This window comes from Prionailurus viverrinus, chromosome F1, assembly GCF_022837055.1.
Source record: "Prionailurus viverrinus isolate Anna chromosome F1, UM_Priviv_1.0, whole genome shotgun sequence".
In the NCBI taxonomy this organism is placed as follows: Eukaryota; Metazoa; Chordata; class Mammalia; order Carnivora; family Felidae; genus Prionailurus; species Prionailurus viverrinus.
In genome coordinates this window covers 40,172,224-40,195,892 of record NC_062577.1, presented here as the reverse complement: position 1 = coordinate 40,195,892, position 23,669 = coordinate 40,172,224, and the positions used below count along the sequence as shown (strand labels likewise).

At 57.6% G+C, this 23,669-nt stretch overlaps 1 protein-coding gene across 2 annotated transcripts; it reads left to right on the top strand.

Annotated features, from left to right (window-relative positions):
• Positions 1 to 1,568: 1,568 nt before the first annotated feature.
• On the top strand, positions 1,569 to 22,843 carry ETNK2 (ethanolamine kinase 2). 2 transcript variants are annotated; one of them, XR_007148058.1, is made up of 9 exons: positions 1,569 to 2,072; positions 3,759 to 4,018; positions 6,984 to 7,106; positions 11,867 to 12,009; positions 12,829 to 12,912; positions 15,513 to 15,658; positions 17,128 to 17,201; positions 18,777 to 18,954; positions 20,821 to 22,843. XR_007148058.1 is itself a non-coding variant. In XM_047840032.1 (8 exons), exons 1-8 carry the CDS (start codon positions 1,815 to 1,817, stop codon positions 18,847 to 18,849), a joined length of 1,161 nt encoding a protein of 386 aa, XP_047695988.1. In that variant the 5' UTR covers positions 1,569 to 1,814; the 3' UTR covers positions 18,850 to 19,974. The 2 variants fall into 2 exon arrangements, 1 of the variants encoding a protein (XP_047695988.1); XM_047840032.1 differs by lacking the exon at positions 20,821 to 22,843 and having other exon boundaries at positions 18,777 to 19,974.
• Positions 22,844 to 23,669: the final 826 nt, after the last annotated feature.

Genomic DNA, 23,669 nt, shown 5'->3' with positions numbered 1-23,669 from the left:
CGATATTCCCTTTGTACATGTGGGGAACCTGACGCTCAGAGAATGGAAGGCATTTGTCCAAGATGGTTCGTTGGAATGTGAAAAGTTAAGATTAGAACCCAGCCCATATAAGTCAGATTCTGGGGGCTTTCCACCTTATTTCATGCAGGTGTACTTCCACAGGTACAAAGCGGGAGACACCCTGGCAAGGGGCCACGTGCACAAGCACACAGCCCACACACCGTCCACCCCTCTCACAGACATGGGACTCAACAGGCTGAAGTCTTCTCCCACCCTTGCTCCTTGGGCTACCAGGTTGGGGAATGAGAACATCGACCTGAGGCCATGGATGCTGTCCCTCTTCATGGCAGCTGTTCACCCCTCTTTTGACCAAAAAAAGTGAAGCACTGAATGGCCCAGCCAGGCCCCGGCAAATGTCATACCTCTAGAATTGCAACCTCTTGACCTTGTGTGGGACCCTAGGGCCCCTCCAGGGCAGATTCCCAAAGGCAGGAGCTGTCTGCAATGTCCCTGTGCAAAGCCAAGAGCATGAGCCTGTGTTCGGAATCCTGGATCTGAGCCTTGGACCCCCACCCCCACCCCCATTCTCTGAATTCTCTTGCCTGCCTGGCTTTATTTCCTTACTGCAAAAAGGCGGAGTTGGAGTCAGTGCCCTTTCCAACTGGACATCCTGGGGATCCATGATCTTAATGAGGCATGCCTCCCCATCATCTCCCCATTGTGCCTGGCCAATATGACAGCCACATATAGCTATTTACATTAAAGTTAAAATTAAGTGTCACACTAGCCATATTTCAAGTGCTGGACGGTCACATGTAGCTAGTGGCCACTGCACTGGGCGGCACGGATACAGAACGGTTCCACTGTCTGGAAGTTCGGCTGGGCAGAGCTGGATTCTGGACAGCAATAATGATAGGGGCCTTGCGGTTGAGACGTTTCTGAAGAGGCCGAAGGGACAACTTGGGGAAATGGAAAATGGCCCCCTCTCTGTAGGCACTTTCCTGGATGGGGCAAGGAGAGTTCTCCCCCCTGGGCTGAAGATGAGCGAGGTTCCCATTGGCACGCCCACCCTCCACATGCATCACCTCTCCCTCGAGTTTATGCGTGGGTGGGGGGGGAGGATTTGCCTGGGGGGGGTGCTTCCTGCAGGGAAGGGCCTTTGAGATGCAGCAGGGGACTCCTTTTTCAGGGACCGCGGACAGGGACCTAGGGCACAAGTGGGCGAGTCCAAGCCGACCTCTTGGCGGCAGCCGGATCTCCATCCTCCAGGCTGGAGTAGGGGCGCAGGAAGAGGCCTTCCCAGGCCCTGCCCCAGGCTGCCCAGGGGGAGCGGCCCCCGCCGGGCCGGGAGGAAGGAGGCCGGCCACCCCGCCGGCTCAGAGGCCGGAGAGCGAGCCCCCAGGCGGCGGCGGGGCCCGGGACCCGGGTGGAGGGGAGGTGGGGCGGGCGGGGCGGGGCGGGGCGAGCCAGGCCCCGCCTCCTGCGTCACGACCTCCCCGAGGGCGTCACCCCCCGCCCCGCGCCCCAGGTAGCGGCGGCCGCGGAGTCCGCGGCGGCCCGCGGGCCGGGGCGGGGGCGGGGCGGGGGGCGTTCCCGGGCCCCCGCCCCGCGCGGCCCGCCGCCCGTGATGATGTCACAATCGCGGCGGGCCCCGGCGTTCCCGGGTCGGCTTCGGGCGCAGATCCGAGCGGGCAGCGGGCTCCTGAGTCATGGACTTCCCTTGGCCCCTCCTCTACCACTCCCACCGCCGCGCCGGGCCCCCCCGCAGGGGCTAGCGCTCGCGCGGCGGCTCCGAGGGGGTGGGGCTGCTGGGAATGGCTGTGCCCCCTTCGGCTCCTCTGCAGTGCTCGCCCTTTTACCTGAGGCGGCAGGCGCCGTGCCCGCAGTGCTCATGGGGCATGGAGGAGAAGGCGGCGGCCGGCGCGGGCTGCCGGGAGCCGCCGGGCGCCTCGAGGGCCGCCGCCGTCCCTTGCTTCGGCATATCCGTGGACCAGGACGACATCCTCCCGGGCGCCCTGCGCCTCATCCAGGAGCTGCGGCCACATTGGAAGCCCGAGCAAGTTCGGACTAAGGTAGCCGAGCGGGCGCGGGGCCGGGCTGGGGCCCTGTCGGGGATGCGTGGACGTCTGTCCGTGCATCCTTCCGGGTGGCGCTTCCAGGGGCGCGCGGCTGCTGCGCAGGGCAGGGTTGCAATGGTGGTCCGGGCATGTATTTTGCTCCGTCTGTTCTGGTCCCTAAGCAGAGCCAGGCTCCCACCTCCCTCGGTCCCCACGCACACACCACCCCCCCACCCCTCCTCCCGGGGCTCGCGGGCTGCCGGAGGTCCACCTGCCTACCGTCAGCGTGCTGCGCGCGAGGGCCCCACCCCCTGTCGCCGCGCGCGGGTGCCCCTCGCTGCCCAGAGGAGCGCGCGCGGCCGGCACTGAAACCTGAGGAGGCAGGAACTTTTAAGGGACACCCCCCCCCCACATCCCCCCACACCTCCACCCCACACAAACACACATCCCTGCCCCTTCTCCACCCGGCGGTGGGAGCAAAGTCTCCAGGTTCTGAGCGGTTCCTGCCGGTCCCCGGAGCCACCGTGCAGAATCCGGCTAGCCCGGAGCCCCCAGGGCCCCAGGCTCCGGCTCAGCACCCCCACACAGGGCGCCTCCCCACCCCCAGCTGGGCACATTCTCAGGGACACAGATGTGGGCAGAGCCTCCCACTGAGGAGCCTCAGGCAGACTCCCCAGCTGATCTGCATCCTCTGAAGAGTCTTCACCTGCCCACCCTCCCTCAGGCCCTCTGGGAGCCGCCTGTGGAGGGAGGCAGGCGTCCTGAGCGGGGCACCTGCAGCCAGTGCTGGAGGGGCAGGTCTTCCGGATGGGGGAAAGGCCAGGATCCCAGACCAGCTGCAGAGGCTGACACCTCTTGGGGGAAGGGATGGGTGGGTAGCATTTTCAAAATAAAAGGCCCACTTGGGTTGTAAGACCCACAAGCCACCAGGTACGTCCCAGGTGAATTCCAGCACAGATTGAACAGGCTGCCAGCCAGTCCCTCCTCTCCCTGCGCCTCACTTTCCCCACCTAGAATTGGTTCACGTGTCCTCTAAAGCCCCATCAATTCCATGGTTCATTCCTTCTTGTCACCCTACCCCGAGAGTCTGTTCTCCCCAGCCCACGGCCTACCGTCTCTCCTGGTTTGGAGCTCAGAGGCCCCAAGGAGCTCTGACCACCAAAGCCCTGGGGTGGGTGTGGGTGCCAACTTCAGTACCTCCCGTGCCTCCGCTGCTGGATGGGGTGAGAGCAGCAGACAGCCCTCCGCCTGGCAGAGAGGCAGCCGGGTCGGAATGTACTCATCCCGGGCAGCTCCCGACCCTCCCTGGCCACATTCTGGTCCACAGAGGTTTCTTTCAGGAATGGGGGAGTAAATAGGGGGAGGGGGCTTCTACCCACCAAGGAGTGTGGGAGTTCCTCCACTGCCAAATCCCATCCACTAGAGGCAGACCCAGGAGAAGTGAGGCGGCCTGGGTTTTGTTTTTTGGTTTTGTGCTCGAACTCTTAAGCGTACCCCAAGCACCGAGGACAGAGTAAAGCGTCAGGAACAGAAGGAACAATGCTGAGCTCTTGCTTAAGTGAGAGGGCTGAAGGATGGGGGCTTCTGTGCAGCTGTGCTCGGCATTCACATCATTCAAATGAGCACCTGGGCTGGGGAGCCTTGGGGCAAGCGCAGAGACCCTGCCCCATGCACCCTTGCGCTCCCCTCTCCCCCTGCTAGCGCTTCACCGATGGCATCACCAACAAGCTGGTGGCCTGCTACGTGGAGGAGGACATGGGGGACTGTGTGCTGGTCCGGGTGTACGGGGAGCGGACGGAGCTGCTGGTGGACCGGGAGAATGAGGTCAGGAACTTCCAGCTGCTGCGAGCACATGGCTGCGCCCCCAAGCTCTACTGCACCTTCCAGAACGGGCTGTGCTACGAGTACATGCGGGGCATGGCCCTGGGGCCCGAGCACATCCGGGAGCCTCGGCTCTTCAGGTGAGAAGGTTGCCCCCGGGTACGCTTCATTTCTACTATTCCTCGCGCCTCGGGCTTTGAAATCCTTGGCCAGCTTCCTTGGTGTGGAGGGGAGTCCGTGATTGAGTCAGAAGGTCTGTGAACTTCCTGAAACTGCAAAATGTGTGCGCGTTTTTGTGCATTGCTCTGCAGAGAGGGGCGGTAGCTTTGCATGGATTTTCGCGGGTGACTGCTTCTCGGGGGCGGCAAGTGAGAATTTGGTGAACCTGGGACCAAAGGACCTGGTTCCCTAAGTGCAGCAGGGCTCTGCTTCCTGACCTCATGCCTCAGCTCTCTGCCTACCCCATGTCTGACCTGGAAACATCTTGGAGCCTTGGAAATGAAATCTGAGCCAAATCCCCAGAGCGCCCAGGGTTTCCTGCCCCTCCCCTCCTGCCAGGGGCTCAGGCATGCTAGGAGAATGGGCCGTATCCAGGGTGAGCCTGGTTTAGCAGCCCAGAGAGACACCATCCCTCCCCTAGTCTGAGCTTCTACCGGGTTCCCTGACAGAGCGGGAACGCAGGTTTGGGAAGCTGCCGAGGTTTCCTTACAGAGGCTCACAAGAACCCTTGACCCCCTGGGAGCCTCTCCCATTAAATGCCTGGATGTGTAGGACCCAGGAAATGGACTTAACCTTCAAGGCCCGTGGATGCCTCTGTAGGGTCTGGAAGGGGAGAGAACCAAGGAGGAGCCCATAGTGCCTTTTCTCTCCTCTAACCATTCTGGGCAGGGATGTGAGGCAGTATCCACCTTCCTCCCCCCTGTGCCACACCCGCGTGCAGAGTGCTCAGACTATGGCAAGGTCCCAGGCAGGATGAGGTCGACTCCTGATACTGGGGACAGCAGCACATCACAGAGGTCTGCCTGGGATCTCTGAGATTAGTCCCGTCCCACCCAAAGGGAAGGAGCCTTCCAAATACCGAGGGGGAAACAATAAAAACCCACCTAGGGACTAGACCAAGAAGTTTCTTTGCTTCCTCACCTGTTACCCAGTTAACCCCAAGTAAGCGCACCTGGCCCTATTTGGAGAGAACCCCTGGCAGGCCCTCAAGGGACTTAGAAGGGAATCTGAGATGCCTTCCCCTCCAGTGCTCACTGCCTCTGGGGCTGGTCAGGCCCTGGGCTATTTACATCCCGGTGTATGTTTTATCTGTATGTGTACGTGTCTGTCTGTCTGTAGGTAGGGGGACATACAGACCTGCACAGCGGTCTTCTCAGGCTCCGGCTGAGCACCCAGCCTGAAGATAGGAGGTCAGAGCAGGGTGAGGGCCTGGGGAATCCTGGCCTGACTTCTCCCACCCTATCCTCCCAGCTCTCCTTCAGTCTTGTGTCCTCACCAGATCACTCCCAGTCTCGGGCCACCTCTGTGAATCTGGTGCCGTGACTCATTCTCTCATGGAGACAAAGATCACTGTAAGGAAGATTGAAAATGGATTTAGGTTCGGTAACAATCTTACATTTGGGAGAGAGCCAGAAATTGGGATAGGTGTAGGAGGTAGGCTCTTCCTTGATGATTTTCCAATCTTTCTAGAGTGAAGGTGGGTATCCGAGGAAGAGGCAAAGAGGGAGAGGCCTTTGGGAGCCACTTCTCCATGTTCTCCTGAACCCCCACCTCCTAACCTCTGCCTGCTGGGGCTTTGCAGCATAAAAATGCTGAGTGTTGAGGTTACTCTCCTTGCTTCTCCAGACAACAGCCCTATTGATATTCAAGGAAAGGCTCTGTTCAGGCTCTAGTTGGAATCTTCCTTTGGGAAGGGAAGGCTAGGGTCTCAGGTCTGTTTCCCTGCCTTGCCTAAACCCTGGCCGGCTCCCTCCTGCCCCAGGGCCTCTAGCCTCTGAAAGCACAGCCTTCATCTCTCACCCACCCGGTGGCTGCCACGCCCCCTGCCCCCTCCACCCTTTAGGAGGTGGGAGCGTTGGGGCCTTCCGGAGGAGCCCCTAGACTGCCCTGTTATCCTGTTGGGTGATGGCCTGCCCCTTCCCAGGACCTGGCAAGGGGAGGGGTGTCCCTGGAATAGCTCAGTAACAAGGTTTCAAACAGCCAATGCCTTTGTTGTCTTTCCCAGTGATTATTATTCGAGCAACAGGCAGAGGCGAAGGAAGCTTGAATGTTGGAGGCTTGGCAGCCGGGTGGGGGGTGGGGCTCCAGAAGGGAGAGCTGGCAGAGGACTGGGGGAGCCCAGCTGGGATGCAGGGCCTCAGACGCTGGGGTCCTTATCAAGGCCCTCCCTCTCTGACCGGTCAGTCTTCCATCCACCCCCACCCTCTCCCAGCAGCCTTCCCCACCGCCCCCTCCTTCTTTCCCGGGACCTTGGATAATGTCCACAGAACTTGAAAATAGAACGCTGGTTTGTTTTGCGTCCTTGGCACCCGGCCGCCAGCATCAACTCCCTGCCGCAGAGGAAGGGGCTGCCCTGGGCCGGCCTGCTCCCCTCCCCACCTTGGCCAGGCTGATAAGAGGCAGCCATTTCTTCCCTGCCTGGCATCACCACCCCCTGATCCCTCGGTGCCCTGCATTCACCTCCCCGCCCCCTCCCAGGGCATGGATCAGAGTCCAAGGAGGGAGGAGGGCCACTCCCCCCATCCCCAGGTGACCCCTCTGTCCCCAGGGGTTGCTGTGGGTACATGACCCTGGGGGGGGGTGGACAGGGTCATTGACCTGTGGCCAACGGCCCACTGTTTTGCCTTCCTGCTCCCTGAGGCAGCCCCAGCTCTGGTTCTGGAAAGGGTGCTGCCGGGCCAAAGGCCTTATCTCCTTTTCATGCCTTCTGCCCAGACTTGCCTTCTGCGGGAGCAAAAGCCCCTAGAGGATCTGTGATAGTTCCATACTCGGCCCTCTGGCTAGCCCCACCATGGACCCTGGAGGCCCCCTTTCTGGTCAGGAGGGGCTGAGCTGGGATGGGCTTGCCCCATGCTGATACTGTACCCCTCCTGTTTTCTGCTGCAGGCTAATCGCCTTAGAAATGGCAAAGATTCACACCATCCACGCCAACGGCAGCCTGCCCAAGCCCACCCTCTGGCACAAGATGCACAATTATTTCACCCTCGTGAAGAACGAGATCAACCCCAGGTACAAAGAGCTGGGAGGGTTCGAGGCTGCTGCTGTCTCTGCCGCCTTAATGCAATCCCGCCTCCGTTCTTTAGGCTCCATCCGACCCCACCAGGAGGTTGAGGGGCTTCAGTCCTGACTGCTCTGTCTGTCTCCAAGCAGAGCTGAGCCGACTGACCGGATCTCAGGAACTCAGATCCCCAGCTTTACACCTAAGTGTTCATTTCTCCTTGAGTCTTCGGGTTGCGGTAGAGACCGGGGTTAGGGACTGTCTTCCCCTTTACTTAAAAGGAAACTGAGGCTCAGAGCTTTACCCAGTGTCAGGCTCGTCCCAGGCAGGGTTCGGTTTCCCAGCCCAGGGCCCTTTCTACCTAAGCAGACTCCTGAGCAACCAGTAGGGAGAACCCAGCCTCTGAGAACGGGGTGAGGCCGAGTTCATGATCAGTCAGAAGAACTCAGCTCATCAGTTGACAAGCCCTTGGGACATCAAGACTCCTGCTACTTGCCTGGACGCCTCTTGTCCCCGTGTGCCTCTGGGGACCCTGCTTCCCACCTTATTCAAACTGACAGCTTGTAGTGTCCTCCCTGCTCTTTCCAAGGAAGGGGTGCTCCGCTCATCCCCAACATTGCCTTTCCCCAGCTAAGACAGGGTTCCCAGACAGCAAGGGAGGCTCTCTGGCCAGCAACTTGGGAGTCCTTTTAGCCTCCAGGTACCTGGCTCCCCAACATACCCTCGAGTGCTAGAGTGGGCATGGGGAATTGGAGAGAAGAGTGTCCCCCCTGCCCCCTCCAGGAAGAGGCAGTAGTGAGTCTCTGATCCCTCCATGTTCCCTGCTGGGTTGAACATCACCCTTGTTCCAGAGGTTCATGGGAGTAGGGTACAGAAGAGGTTTGGGGGGAAGGTATCTCCTTCCCTCCTCTAAGACGACAGGACAATAATTAACTCGATCCCAATCATGTGTCACACACACACACACACACACAACACGCGCGCACGATTTTATCTGGATCCTCCCATTTAATGATTATCAAGCACTGCTTTAGGACTATTTGTTCAGGATGGCCCACGTTCAGACCTTCTATGCCAAATGTTATCTCTGGGACAAGAGTCGCCTACCCCCTTAGGACTGAAACAGCACATGGAGAGCAGGATCCTGGGGTGTCTAAGTCAACAGGACCCTCTGATCATGTAACCCACCACTTTCATCTGACAGATGGAAAAACTGAGGTCTGGGGAAGGGGATGGGGCTTGTCCAAGGTCAGTGGCAGCTCAAGGGCTAGAGTCCAGGTTGGGTGCTCGGGCATGACCCTTGCCACCTGAGCTTCCTTTGACTGTACTGTCACCGTGTAACCTTCAGGGGTGACCTTGTTGGGAGCAGGGTGGTCCCTGGAGAAGAACTGACCAACTACCTTTGCTCTTGTCGTACCTTTGACCTCGGGCAAATCAAGTTGTTTAACTTCTCAGAGCCTCTTTTGGGGACGGTGCCTGCCCTAAACTGCCTGACCTATCCCACACGGGTAGTACTGAGCAGTGACCTGGACAAGACAGAGCTCTTGAGCTCCAGTCACAGGGTAATAACCCAGGTTTAGTCCTGCATTTCCCAAACGTTGACGGGGATTTTAAAACAACGAAAACCATGGCTGTGACGTTGGCCCTGCCCTCAAGGAGCTTAGGAACCTTAGGAAGGAGCAAGGGTACATAGGACCTGCCTGTGCACAGCTACCAAAGAAGGCCGGGTGTATAATGCGTGTGGGGGTGGGAGAACTGGGGCAAGTTTTCTCGGCAGAGGTAGCGGGCCGAGCTGGGAAGGGAGGCCACTCGGGCTGGAGGAGATGGAGAAATATGCTTGGCTCATGGGTGACGAGTGGCTGAGGGTGGTTGGAGCAGGCCTTCAGGAGGGATCGGGAAGGGCTACGGGAGGTGGGGCTGCAGAGGTGGGTTGGAGCTAGACTGGAAGGGCCCTTCCATGCCAGGTTCAGGAGCCAGGATTTCATTTAGCAGCGGGAAGTCATTGAGCCAGGGACCACGACTGTGGTTTAGGAAGAAAGCCCTCCTGCGTTGTAAAGGACAGCATCAGGTGGGATTTGGGGAAGCGGGGATAGGGACTTGAGGGGGGCGGCCAGCTCGGGGAGTGTTGAAACTGAATGGGCAAGATCTGGAACTAGGGCTCCCCACGTTTGAGCATAGCATTCCCCTGGGTGCTTGCTAAACGCAGGTTCCTGGCCCTGGCTGACGGGAGGTCTTGTGTTAGACCCTAGAATTCTGCCTCTGCCAGGTTCCTCGGGTGATTCTGAGGGGGGGGGGGGATCAAGGAACCACATTTTTAGGAACATCGCCCTGGAGCAGCCTCATGGGGGGGGAGGGGGGGATGGAAAATGGGGGGTGAGTCAGAGACTTGGAATAGATTTGATAGCCTTGGTATTTGGTTGGGCATGGAGGTGTCTGGGGTGGCTGGGACAATGGGGGCGGCAATCATTGCTTTGGGGGCATCAGGAGGAGATGTGGATGGGCTGAGTGTTATCAGGGCAAAGGTGATGGGCCAGGAAGCTCCAGCATATAGCCTACTGTGGGTACGTTTCCCCCCCTGGATCCTGAAAGCTGAGGACACTTGGCAGGGAGCAGTTTTTTCATCAGGAGGAACCCCCAGGCTTCCCTGGGGGCCCTGCAGCCCCTGCGTCCCCCTCCTGCTGCCTCTAGGGGACAGTCTGCCTGAGGCGTGATGGTTTCTGTGATGCGCTGGTCGTTACTGTTCTGCCAACCACACAGCCTTGAAAGAGTCTAGTGGTGTCCGGGCCGAAGGTAGCAAAGCTGGGGGAGTTTCAAGTTCTCGGGGGAGGGAAGCGGGGTGGCCAAGGGAGGCTGCCCAGGGAGATAGGAGGCCTGGATTGTTCCCACAGTAACCATCTGCGTGGCCTTGGGGTGGGTAAGGTGGGGGTCAGGCAGAGGTCAGAGCCTGGGCAGCAGGTATCTTAGATGTCAAAGATGTTTTTCAGGCTGAGACCTGGCCAAACCAAAGAAAGCCTCCTAATTCTTATCTTTAGATGGTCTTGGACCAAGGGAAAAAAAATCTTAAAAGGTATCTTCTTAAGGAGAGCCAAGATTGAAACGCATCTTATGCAGACCAGTCAACACAGATAAACTCCAGTGAGGATAAAGGAAGGCCTCCCCCAGATCACCCCCCATTAACAGATTCTCCTGGCCTTTGCCGGGCCTTTGCAGAGCCTCTGACAGGGGCACCCACCGAGGCCCTCACGGTTAGGAGGTTCGACTCGACTTTGGATCCGTGGACAGGCTGGGGATTGCCTCTCTTAGGTGAGGAGGAAGAGGGTTCAGCTGTGCAAGAGACTTCTGGAAGCTGGAGAGCCTCTGTCTTTCCATGAGCCTCAGTTTCCCCATAGAGTTGGCCTACAGGCCTATGATCCTCTTTAGTTTTGACCTTCTTGAAGCCTGCCATTTGTCCTTCTCCATGGGGACGGACATGGAGGAGGCATCCATGGGGATGCCCGCTAAACGCTCTTTGCCATGTTTCAGCCTCTGGACCGGGTGAGGGAGTGACGGGGCCTCCTTTGGGAGGATCAGGAGGACGTATCCCATTCTCCTCCTCCTGCACATACTCTGGCCGCTCTGGATAAGAAAGCAAACAGGAGATACATGGAGATAGAACAGGAGATAAAACCCCAGCCTCCTCTCTTCCACCCACTGGTGGTTCTGGGGTTTCAAGGGCTGTGCTAACTATTTGGTTTTTCAGTGTGCACAGACCTGTGTGCTTCCTGGGGACCAAAGTTCAGAGCATCCCAGCACGGTGTGCCCTCACCAGTGAGGGCATGGCCTCTGTTACCAGCCCTGATCGACCCATTCGTTCACTTCTCCACGCGTGTTTCCTTCCGCAGTGGTGCGTCATGTGCTGCGGGTCGGGGCAGGGCACAGAGGAGGGGTGACCTCCATCATCTCTGTTCCCGCCCTCAAGTTGCCCACGAATGCAGTCTGGCCTGGGTCGAGGAAGCACACGCTCGTGCTTCCAGGCGGAAGGGACGAGTCGCTGGGGAGCTACAGAGCGAGTGCTGGGTTGAAAGGCCCTAACGTTCCCTTGGTCTTATAGGAGTCAGCCCAAGACGCAGTTCGTTTGCTTTCTTAAGTGGGCCTGAGTGGTCTCTCTCTGAGCTGAGTAGCTAGGCTTTATGAGCTCTCTGGTCCTTTCCGCCTGTGACACCAGCCGCTGGAGAGGGAGGGGGACATACCAGGGCATACCTCTGCCTCCTCGAATGCCAGTGGGCCAGCCCCTCCACAGGGCCCTGTGACGCCTCCACAGACCGTCTAGTTTTAGGGAGCTACACCTTCCTCTAGGAATCCTCTAGCACGCTAAGACAGGCCTGTTTGCAGCTCTCCCCTCTGCCCTTGTTGTCTTAGTCTGGAATCATTGAATGCGGACGCTCATTCTCCCCTCCTGTCCTCTCTCTCTGCCTCCTTCCTTACCTTCCTAACCCTTCCACAAAGTAGCAGGGATGCCGTGGGCTCAGGCACTTCTATGCTTTGCGAAATGTTCTTACGCCCATGTTTTAATAAGCTGCTTAGGGTAACTACAGGAAGTCAGGAGATCAGGAAGCCCTAGTGCCATTTTACAGATGACAAAAGTGAGGGTCTGAAGGGTGAGCCATTTGTCCAGGGCCCCTCTGCGGTAAATGGTAGTGATAAGGCCAGAGCTCAGGGCTCTTGAGGCCAAGTACCTACCTGTCTCCTATCAGCCCTCCCCTCACCGGCCACCTGTCTTACCACTGCCCAGCCTTTCTGCAGATGTCCCCAAGGTGGAGGTGTTGGAACGGGAGCTGGCCTGGCTGAAGGAGCACCTGTCCCAGTTGGATTCCCCTGTGGTGTTTTGTCACAACGACCTGCTCTGCAAGAACATCATCTATGACAGCACCAAAGGTACAGTTCTCTGGGTCTGTTTGGACAGCAGCAGGGCTCAGGCTGATCGATCAGCTGCCTTCGAGGTTCTGTTCCTCAGACTGGCACTTGGACAAGCAAAAGGAGACCTTCTAGTTTAGATCTCAGGGTGATCTAAGAAAAGGGGGCGCCTGGATGGCTCTGTCGGTTAAGCATCTGACTTCGGCTCAGGTCATTGTCTTGTGGTTCGTGGGTTTGAGCCCCGCATCGGGCTCTCTGCTGTTCGCGAAGAGCCCACTTGGGATCCTCTGTCCCCGCCTCTCTCTGCCCCTCCCCCACTCGTGCTCTTTCTCCCTCAAAAATAAATATTTAAAAAAAAAGGAAAACAAATTTCCTCTTAGAAACCTCTGCCAAAAAAGAACTCAAAATCCTGGTTTGCAGAGGTCCTCAGTGTTAGGACACCTGAGCTATTCCTTCTGACCACATTTTGGGGTTCCAAGGACCTCTTGGATGGCCCAAACCTTCATGGAGCCAGAACTTTCCTGTGTTCCTAATGAGAGCTCCACCCCTAGGAAGTACTTACCTTTATTTCTGGCCCTTAGCCATGCTGAGGACAGATGCCTTTAGATGAGCAGAGCGTGAGGGTCCCCCTGTGTGAGAGGGACAGCCAGAGGTAGGGGGAGGGCAGATGGACAAAGAAACAGCTTAGAAGATTACCGCCGAGGAGGGTGTGTTAGGCCGGGTTGCTGCAGAGGCCAGCGAGAGTCAGTGGGTGCATTCCAGAGGCCCGTGGAAACGTGCCCTGGCCCTGTTTCCCTGTCTCCTGGGACCAAGTTTTATTGCCTCTCTTCTACCTTGTAGGCCATGTACGGTTCATTGACTATGAATACGCCGGCTACAACTACCAAGCTTTTGACATTGGCAACCATTTCAATGAGTTTGCAGGTAAGAAGGGTATTAATTACCATTTGGTCTTTGTCCAAGTTGCCTTCCTTATGAAGGAAGGCCAGGTCCAGGGTGAGCATGGGGCGGCGGGGGGGGGGGGGGGGGTGTGTACTTGCTGGGTGGAGGCTTAACAGCCCCTGTCCTCCCAAATCTCACAGCTCGTCTGGGGGAGGCACAGCCTGCCTGGAGGGAGCTCCAGATCTCATGGTGGGGGCCGGACCCACATACACAGAGCAGACCCCTGCTAGCCCGTATGGCAGTTTGGTACAAATCAGGAAAATGTGCCCTCTGTGGGATCCCTGAGGATACTCGGCTTGGCGTGTGAGTTAGAAAAAAAACCCCGGGGCACGTTGCTGGCTCAGTCAGTGGAGCGCGTGGCTCTGCATTTCGGGGTTGTGAGTTTGAGCCCCACATCGGGTGTAGAGGATTACTTAAAAAATTTTTTTTAATCTTAAAAAAACCCACAAAAACAACTCCTTCCTCTGGGCAGACACAGCCCATGCCAGCTGGGCCAGCACAGGACCACCATAGTCTCTGCTTGCCTCCCTGCCCAAGCTTCCTGTTGCACAATTGTGAATAAGGATCCCGCCTGTGGATAAGGAGCAGAATGAGCTAGTGGCCTGATGAGAATAATCTAGGCGGAACTAGTTAAAAGTAAACACTCTGCCACTTGACTGTCCAAGTTCAAATCCTAGCTTTGTTGCTTGCCCGCTGTGTGGTCCTTGGGCAGGTTACTTACCTTCTCTGTGCCTCTGTAAGGTGGAGCTATTATTAGTGCCTACTTCGTAGCATCAGTGTGAGATACACACACGAGTGTAGCACATGCTAAGCATCCTATTGGCATCGGCTGCTGATGTCAGGCAGGGAGGCCTTCCGGCGGCCAAGGGAGACCGGCGCAGGAATGGAGGACGGGGGCGGGGGGTGTTTCGTAGGGGTGGCCGATTGTTCAGTAAAGGCACAGTGTGTACAATCGCATCATTTGTGTAAAGGGAGTGGGGTAGGCTTTGCCAGCTTGAGGGCTTAATTGTTAAACAGTTTGGGGCTAAAGAGGCAACTCGTGGATGGAGCTTGGGCCCTGGGGCTGGAGGGACAGCACCAGGCTGACAGTGTGGGATGCATGGTGTGCTCAGCCCCTGTGGCTTAGGACAGGTGAGGCACACCCAGGCCAGCTGTAAAGCTGCCACCTGGCCCAGCCTCAGCCACTCCCGGGCCCAATCCTGGCCAACCGTGTCCCTTCCATAACCTCAGGTGACCAGGTCTGTCAAGCTCTGATTGCACCTGAGGCTGTGACTCCCTGGGGTGGCCACCAGCTGCATCTGGGAACCCAAGGGACCAGGGGGCCTCAGCTGGGCAGAGCAGCTACGCTGTGGGGTGTGGCACAGAGCAGAGGCTGGCACCGGCAGGGCCCTGGGCCTGTGAGTGTTCGGCTGCCAGACCCACTGGCCTTTCCAGAAGGGCGATCTCTTAAGCATTTTAAGCCCTCCTCACCCACCACACAGAGCAAAGTCCAGCTGGAATTTTTCCAAAGGGACAGATTGCATCCTGCCCCCAAGTTGAGAATGGAGGAGGCAGATCCTAGCATGGGGGAAGGAGGAGGGCGGGGAAGGAGACCGGGAGCCAGGCGGGGAGCTCCTGGGCTCTTGGGAGCAGGGAGACCCAGTACTAAAAGTAGGAGAGAAGCGTTGCAACCCGAATTCACCTCGAACTGGCTCTGTGACCCGGCGCAGGTTTCTTCTCTCTGGGCCTTAGTTTCTACAACCGTGCAAGGAGCTTCTTTTCCAGCCATACTCTCGGGGCCCCAGAGACTGTGTTTCTCCAGGAATAGGAGAGCAGCTTGGGAAAGACAAGAAGGAAAGGAGAGGGAGGAAGAGACCATGGGGAAGGTGGCCGGGTCCTGGTCCTGTCTTAAACGAACCGCCGCTTTCTGTCCCAGCTCTGAAGCCAAGGCCTCTGCCACCGTGCCCAGGATATGGCTGGTGCGGATCGGGCTGGCAGCTTGAGGACTCAAGGAAGGGCAGGACCGGAAGGAATCGAAGCCATCTGGTTCCAAGTCCGGACGCATTTCCGAATCCTCTGGAGAATGGGGCGGTGGGGGGGGGCGAGGTAGAGATGCCTGGGAATCTGTTTCTACCAAGCTCTCTAGGTGATGTTTTTAGGTGGCCAGCTCAGCACTGGTGTAGGAAGCAGCGTCTGAGACGCCCAAAAGGAAGGGGCCTAGGCCAGTGGGAGGGGAGGTCTCGTGCAAGGTTAGTTAGCAACAGACCGAAGATGGGGATGCAGACGCGGTGCTGTGACCGAGCACCTCCTGTGGACCCTAGTTCTGTAAAGGGCACCGGGTACAGTGATGCTGTCTTGGGTGGGGGTGGGGATGGGGGGGGAGGTTCCCCGGCCCACCCAAGACGGTGTCTCTGTGCTTTCCTCCAGCCCACGGAAAGCTGCACACATTAGCCAAGTTCGGTGGTCGAGAGGCTGTCTTCCTGGGCACAGCCCCTCGGGGCAAAGCACATGGAGGTGCTGAGGGGAGCAGGGAACATCTGAGCTGGAGGACCCCCCAGGTGGGCCCATCCCCCAGCAACCGCCTGCGGCCCCTTCCCCATCAGGTGTGAATGAGGTCGATTACTGCCGGTACCCTGGGCGGGACACCCAGCTGCAGTGGCTGAGCTACTACCTACAGGCTCAAAAGGGGATGGCCGCGACCCCCAGGGAGGTGGAGAGGCTCTATGTGCAAGTCAACAAGTTTGCCCTGGTGAGTGCCTGAGCCCGGAAGAGGGCAGGGGAGGGCAGGGGAGGGAGGGGCCCACCCGCGGTTCCCACCCTGTCACAGCCTGTGGCGGAGGAAGCAGAGCCCGGAGGAAGCAGAGCCCGGGGTTAGGTGTGAGGTCCTGGGGCCCCAGCACATGATCCCGAACCCCACCTAGACGCCCTCTTGGGCATCGCCATCTTACCGAGATGCCCTGTCCCCTGCTTTCCCCTACCCCATCAGGTCTTTCTCTTCTTCCAAAGGAAAGACTTCCAAGAGAGATCCCAGCTTCCTATTTCAGCAGTTCTCTCTTTTGGAGAAGTAGTTCTCTCTAGCCTTTCATGCTGCAGTGAAATGCTTGTTTTTTTTTTTTTTTTTTTTTTTTTTCTTTGCCTTTGGAGAAGATAAGGAATGTCAGTTCTAATCCTCCTTGTTCACTACCTCTGCTGACTCAGAACTCTGTGTAAGCCTCTCCCGTCAGGCTCTTCCTGCTCACACGGTACTGAGCTGATGTTGAGTGGCATTTATCCAGGGTACCAGGTCTCCGTGGCGTGTGTCCAGGGGATTGCCAGCTAGGCTTAGTAATGCCAGCCATTGCATAAGCAAGAAGACAAGCCCACTGCTCCGGGTTTCCTAATACCTCAGTGGAGCTTAAGTAGAATCTTACCTGTCATTTAGGATTGCCTCCTGTTTCCCTCGTTGGCACAAAACTGATTCTCCATCAGGTTCTTCCTCTGAACTCTTCCACTTATGCATTTCTCTTGCTACTGTTTTTTAGTAATCATTTGTACTTGTTAATTGGTCTGTACCCGTGGCAGGTCCTGCAAAGCGGAGGGAGGGGCTGTATAGCCAACCCCAGAGGACATGGGGTGGGGGGAGGGGGCCCTGGCCTGGGATAGTAATGTCACTGCTGTGGCCCGGCCCCGAGGGTGCTTCTGGCCCTGGGGAGAGCAGTTGAATGCTTAGTCAAAGCCCAGACACAGGACTTCTTGCTCACACATCACTCCTTTTCCAACCCAACCCACCTCCTGACAGAAGAGGGAAAGGGGTGAAGGACAGTTAAGGGGGTCTTTCCTGATGATCACGGGACTGGGCCTGCGATCTGGTGCAGGGGTTCATTTCATCCTGGATACCTTGGCCTTGAAGACCCCAGGAGACTCCCCCGGGCAGGGGAGAAGCCAGGGATGGCGTCGTCCAGGCTGGGGGACAAGCGAGGGCCCTGGAAGCACCACCCTGTGGACCCCTTCCTGGGGCAGTAGAATCCACTCCACCTTTTTCCCAAGGGTGCAAAGCCCCCAAATGCTGTCCAGTGACCTGACCTCCAAGATTTTCCCCTGACCTGTGCTGGGGAGACCCCATCGTGTCTCCGCCAGCAGCCTACTTCCGTGTCTTCCAGAGTGACTTTCCTCTAGCTGCGTGGGGTCCGTTACAGCAGTGGGTGATTGCCCTGCTGACTGACTCTGGTCTGTTTCCAGGCGTCTCACTTCTTCTGGGCACTCTGGGCCCTCATCCAGAACCAGTTCTCCACCATCGACTTTGATTTCCTCAGGTGAGTGCAGGGGCCGAGTTGGGGCGGCAGAGAGTGGGGAGAAAGAAAAAGCTGGAGCCGAGGGCGTGGGGGCAGAGAACAGGCCAGAGAGAGCATCCAAAGTCCCGTCCTCTGGTCTGCTAACTTGCTCCCATTCCAGCCAGCCCGTAGCCGGTGAGGTCACCACTCTAGGGGAAACACGTGAGCCGAGAGTACCACTCTGAAAGTGGAAGTTCTCGAACCCTCCCCTCGTGCCTGGTGGGAGGCTGCTTTTCCTGCTGTATCCTACGACCTCTTCTACTGCCCCTGCTCTCCTGCCAGCGCTCGTAGTCACGGGGCCTGCTGCTGAATGGAACTGTCCATTCCGTAACGGAGGGGACAGAGTTCCAGAGAGTGGAGGTGGCTCAGTGAGGTCACTCAGGGTTTAGCGCTTACTGTGTGGGCTGTCGGACCTCCTTCCGTGATGTATTAGGGTCTGTACTGAAACCATACTTGGATCTTGGCCGCTGGCTCCGCCGTGTAAGGTACAGATGTCCCTAAGGACCGGGAGTCCTTTTTGTCCTCCATTCTGGTCCAGTCTTCTTGCCCTTTCCTCCCCCGACCTGGCTTCACAGTGTTCACAACAATTAGAGAAATGCAAAGCACAGCTACGGTGAGCTGTCACCTCACGCCCGTCAGGACAGCTGCTATCAAACAGAAAACCAGTGTTGGTGAGAACGCAGAAAATTGGAAACCTTGGGCCCTTCTGGGGGGAACGTAAAACCGTGCAGCTGCTGGAGAAAACCATGCTGTGCTTCCTTAAAACGTTAAAAATAGAGTTCCTATGCAATCCAGCGTTCTCACCGCTGGGTACGTGGCCAGAATGGAAAGCAGGGTGTCAAAGAGATACCTGCACGCCCATGTTGATAGCATTATTCACAACAGCCAGGAGGCAGCCGTGGATGGCTGAGTAGATAAACAAAATGTGGTATGCACCGGCGATGGAATATTGCTCAGCCTTTTAAAGACAGGAAATCATGTCACGTGCTACAACGTATGACCTTTGAGGACATGGTACTAAGTGAAACAAGCCAGTCCCCAAAAGATCGATACCGTAGGATTCCACTTTCATGAAATAACTAAATTGGTTATTTAATAATTAATAACTTAGGGGGGGGCGCTCAGTCACTAGAGCCTGTGACTCTTGATCTCAGCGTTGTGTGTTCGAGCCCCACCTGTGCGGCGGAGTTTGCTTGAAATTTAAAAAAGAAACAGAGTGGAGGGGTGGTTGCCAGGGGCTGGGAGGAGGGGGATATGGGAAGTTGCTGCTTCATGGGTACAGCGTTTCAGTTTTGCAAAACGAGAAAGTCCCAGAGATCTGTTGCATAACAATAGAAATGTACTTAACACTGCTGAACTCTTAAAAAAAAAAAAAAATTGGGGAAGAGCGGCTCCAGTCTGATCTAAGAAGAAAAATAAAATAGCTGAAGTAAAAAAAAACCAAAACATCCGTCTGCCCTGGGGTTGAGCTGGTGAGACTTCCTTGTGGTGTGAGCGCCCCCAGTGGGGCCCAGTGGCTTTTCTTCTCACTCCAGGCTCCCTCTGGTCTCCTGGCAGGTACGCAGTGATCCGATTCCACCAGTACTTCAAGGTGAAGCCCCAGGTGTCAGCCTTGGAGATGCCAAAGTGACCAGCTTCCCCATCTCTCCCCTACCCATGCCTGGCAGGACCTGTGCTCCAGGGTTCACTTCTGCTCTGGGGTCCGCGCCCTCGGACAAGGTGGGAGAGGGGACAGGTGGGTGTCCAGGGCAAAGGTTCCGCCCCTGCCCCCAGTGGAAGCTGCTGGAGACCACATTCTTTTGTTGGGAGGGGCTGAGATGCCCCGGCTCTGGGGGGGTCCCCTTCACCTTGCCAGATGGGGGGGTGGTGGGGTGGGGGGATTGGGGAAGTGCCTGTAGTCGGCGGGGGGCCTGGACCACAACCACCCCTTGGGAAGCCCAGTATTCACGGCCTCGGGCCATGCTGGAATCTGGGCTGCCTTAGATGTGTCTTTGACCTTCCTGGCTTAGGGGAAAGGGGAAGGTGGGAGGGCTCCTTTCTACCTCCAGTGCCCTGAGCCTCCAGCCCATCTCCCCCTGCATGCCCCACGTGGGAGGTGCTGAACCCAAACCAGCATCATGCCATCTCTGACAGATGGATGTACATAGCTTGGGGGGGATGGTCTAGAACTGGGTTTGACGGCTCCCCCCCAAGCCGCCTCATCTGAGATCCCTCCCTTTCTCCAAGCCAGATCCAGTCAAACAGCCCCTTCCCAGACCTCAGCCCCAGGACCCGTGCTCCCCTCCCTCACCCTTTTTGCTCCGTTGCTTGTGTTCGGTCTCTCTGCCACCCACCAGGAGGGAAGGCAAGGGAGGGGTGGTGTCCTGGGGCTCCACAGCCCGGCTTTGCTTCGTGCTTGGCCCCAGGGCGTGTAGCAACGGGTGGGGTGGCCAACAGCAGCCAGCAGACTCCTGCCTTGTGCCCTCCAGGCCCTCATTTCCAAGATTTGTCTACCTTCTGTCCTAAAGTTGACCCAAGGTCTTCCCACTAGGAAATTAGTGGGCGCTAAGGGGCAGGGGCCGGGGGACCTCCGGGGCTCGCCCGGGCACACGAGGGCCTGGGTCGGAGGGGGCGTGAAGGTGCTGAGCTCATGGCCCCAGCTTCTCAACGGCCGCCACCTCCTTTCTGCCCTCACGGCCTCCTGGCTCTGGCCCAAAAAGTGACTCATTTGTAAATTCTCATGGTTTTCTGCATTAAAATGGCCATTTCTGGACCACTCTGGTGTCTGAGTGCCTATGGTGAGGATCTGATATATAGGGTATGACTAGTTCTCCTGCAGTGGGGGTCGGGGGGTTGCTGCAACCTGCTTCTTCATGGTCTTTCCACCCCGGTCTCCGTGCGCCTGGCTCGCCGAGGCCTGGCCTGCTGGTTTCCCTGCTCTTCTGCCTTTGACCGTCTGGCTAGAAGTTGACCCCAGGAGGGTGCTGCTACCAGGGAGCTAGGCTGTGGCTTCCTGGCAGGGGGTGAAGCAGTGAGACCCTGAAGGGGGAGCACTCGAGACTCCCTCCCGGGCCACCGCTGGCTCCTAGCTGTTGAGGGGGAAGGGTGCTGTCCTGCTGGCTAGCCCGCAAGGATGATTTCTGGACCCGAGGTGTCGCTTTCTCACAAGGCCGGAGGGGCGGAGAGAAGCTCCGCGGTGAGCGGGGCTGCCCCCTCTGAGCAGCCCAGGTTGCTATGGCTTCACTCCTTCCGCGGCCCCCCAGAAGGTACCCAGTGCCCTTAAGAGTGGCAACAGCAGTGGCCGCCTGCCAGGTAGACTCTGGCTGTTTGGCTTTTGCCGACAAAAGTACCGGATGCCATGGCAACCGCTGGAGCGGAGCTGGCCCCAGCAGCTGGGGCCTTCAAGGTCACGGTGATCCAGTAGGGCCGGGCCCCCAGGCACAGCCGTCCCAAGCCCAGGAAGGGTAGTCACGGAGGACGCGGGGAAGGATGGGCCCCGGCCTGGGGACCGTGCCAGGGCTGGGCAGGTAGGGCCCCTGAGGGGTACCGCGGGGTCAGGTGCTCAGGCACGGGGCCTTCTCATGAACTAAATGGCAGTGCCCACCCTCCTTGTTCCTCTCAGAGCCACCTCTGGAGCTGAGGGCAGAAATAACCACTGTGAAGGCAGCTTCGTTCCTAGCTTCCTGGGTCCTTGATGTCACAGCGTTGGAGACGGTTTGCAGTGGTGAGCAGGAGCTGGATGGGACAGGGCCCCCCGGGTACCATCCTGTGCCCCTACAGCCCTGGCCACCAGCTGCACCAAAGGACTTAAGCGGACAGGTACCATCTCACTGCCTTAGAGAAAACTTCCTCATTGCTCCAGTTCTCCGGGGGAGGGGGGAAGCTCAGGACACCCCTCCCCCTCAAAGCCTGGAGTCCTTTCACTGCCACCCCAGACTAACCAGCACCCCTGCCCCCTGGTTCCAAGGGCCAGGCTGTGGCAACCCCGGGGGGAGGGCAGGGCTCCACTCCCTCAGGCCTTCCTTAGGGTCTAGCAGGAGCTCGGACCCTCGGCCTTTGTAGGAGACAGAGCAGAGGCTCACGCCCCAGCCTCCCTGCCTCCCTGACCCTGTGGTGCCTCTCGGGGAGACAGGGCTCCAACCAGAGGTCTTCGTGGAGGGCTCTGTCCATCCTAAGAGGATGTGGGGCATGTGAATCCAGCAGCTGGAAAGGAGGGCAGGATAAGGGATCCTATAGTAGGAGGAGGACAGTATTGGCCTCAGTCTCCTCTAAGGCCACAGAGGACTTGGGAAGAGGGAAGGGAGACGAACTCAGGACTGGCAGGCAGGGTGTGAGGGTGAGCCAGGCTGGGAGTGTCCTGACGGACTGCCCTGATTTGGTTAGGAACACAGTGTGCGGGGTGGTGTGAACCGGAGGGTGGGAGGCCAGGACAGAGGAAGTTAAGATGATGAGCAACTCTCCCCCCTGACCGCTAGAGGGCAGGCGCCACAGTCAGCCACGCTCCTCTTCTGGAGGACCATCTGTGTCTTTCCCTGGGTGGCCAGCGAGGCTGGAGAGGACAGGGGGTTGTGAGGACAAGGAGAGGAGACCCAAAGCTCCGGGAAGGTAGGCTGGGAAAAACCAGCAAAGGCCAGTAGCCAGGACCCTCCCTAGATCAAAAGGCCAGGACTTCATTCCTTGACAGAATCAACCACATCTAACTTCTACCACCTCCCTGGTTGTGAACACACAACCTCTCTTAATCCAACCCAAATCTGACTTCCATTGGAATTGCCCTTCAGCTTTGCTGCTCCATTCCACCTTAAGGGGATTAATTTTTGACCCTATCAATCATTATCAATATGCACTTTGAAAGTTGGTTATCAGCCCTTTGAAGTCCAATGGACTGTCCTCTTAGATACATGTTTGAAATCCTCCTTCAAAACCTGAGGTCGCAGAGCCCTGAAGCACACCACTAGCTCCCTTGCTTCATTAATCAGTATCCTGGGGGCCTCCTACATGGGAGAAGGCTCATGTGGATGGCCCGAGCCCAGGATGAGGGCCCACAGCTTTCATGAGATTTTCAAAGGGCTCCTTCTCCACAAGGGGACAAGAATTGTGGGTAAAGCTTAGCCTCGGTGTTTTCAGATGAGCATGATGAAGCCCAGAGGGGACACTGGACCCTCTGCCAAGGCCACGTGGCTACTTCTAGAGAGAACCCAAATCTCCCTGACTCCCTACAGTGCTCTCGCTACTGCCTTTTTTAGGATCTGGGTGGGCAATCTGTGGAGGGTCTGGCTTACCTCCTTGAGGCAGGGGCAGTGTCTTCGCAGTACAGGCTCTGTGGGTGGTGGCAGTCACTCCAGAGGCTTGATCTGGTCTTCCCTGGCCTCCCAGGTCCCAGGCCCGAAGCTCCCCAGTGTCGCCACAAGGGGGCAGTGGTGGCTGGGCTGGCGGCACATGTAGAAATTCTGGACCTGGGCCAGCCTCCCTCCCTCCCCCGCACAAGGGCCAGATTCTGAAATGGTCTGTCTTTATTATGCCAACAGAAAACAAAAAAATCCCCCAAGTGTAAACAGGAGAAATGTGCTGGTTAAGTTACTCATCATTATCTTATTATTAACAAAATAAAGCACTATCTATGTTTACAGTCATAAAAAAAGAAACAGCCTGGAGAGAAGTTGGGCTGGAGGGAAGGGGGGGCAGGGAGAAGATGGGGGGCAGGCCCAGAATCCACATCTGCCCCTGTGGGATTTGGGGTTCCCTTCCCACCCTGATCCAAGGGCTGTTCTAGATCTTTGGAGTCAGGTGCCAGCGGGATGTGATTTTCTTAGGGAAATGACCTGTCCCAAGTGAGCAGGAGGAGCTGAGGCAGAGGTCCCCAGTGTTAGTAGGGGAGAGGAGAAGGCTGGTGGAGAGGCAGTCTTCCCCTCGCTGACCCCTTCCAAGGAGGAGGAGCCCCCCTCCCAGTCCCTACTCACCAGCTGCCACGGGGGGGGGGGCCCTACTCTCCATCAATCCTCCTGTCCCCAACTCCTGGCACTCAGGTTGGGACCAGGGACTGGGGCACCAAGACAGAGGCCCTTGAAGGCTGAACACATTCCCACATTGCTCGGAGCTAAAAATGGCTCTGTGGGAACCAAGCCTAGGGCAGAGTCGGGGAGGGAGTGAAGGGACGGTCAGGAGAGGTCAGGGCGGCTGGTGGGCCCAGGGGCTGACCAGCGATGTCAAAAGGGGCAGGGGCCAAGGCCAAGAAAGGGACAGAGACAGAAGAACAGCCCTGCAGAGAAACAAGGACAGGAACACAAGGACACACAGAACCTGAGACACCCAGACTGACAAAGAGGTAGCAATTTGGGGACAATGAAGCACAGGAAGAGGCCCCCAGAGAAGCAAGAGGTGGCATCGAGAGAGACACCCACAGGAACTCAGCAACGGTGCCTGGCACACAGCAGGCACTCAATAAATACCTTGTGCAATGAATGAGCGGAT

What these genes read in the sequence shown, in the direction of transcription:
- ETNK2 (XM_047840032.1), top strand. Translation starts at nt 1,815, where the DNA reads ATGGCTGTGCCCCCTTCGGCTCCTCTGCAGTGCTCGCCCTTTTACCTG. An exon ending in CCGAGCAAGTTCGGACTAAG is followed by an intron (nt 2,073 to 3,758) that starts GTAGCCGAGCGG and finishes TCCCCCTGCTAG; the next exon opens with CGCTTCACCGATGGCATCAC. An exon ending in AAGTCAACAAGTTTGCCCTG is followed by an intron (nt 15,659 to 17,127) that starts GTGAGTGCCTGA and finishes GTCTGTTTCCAG; the next exon opens with GCGTCTCACTTCTTCTGGGC.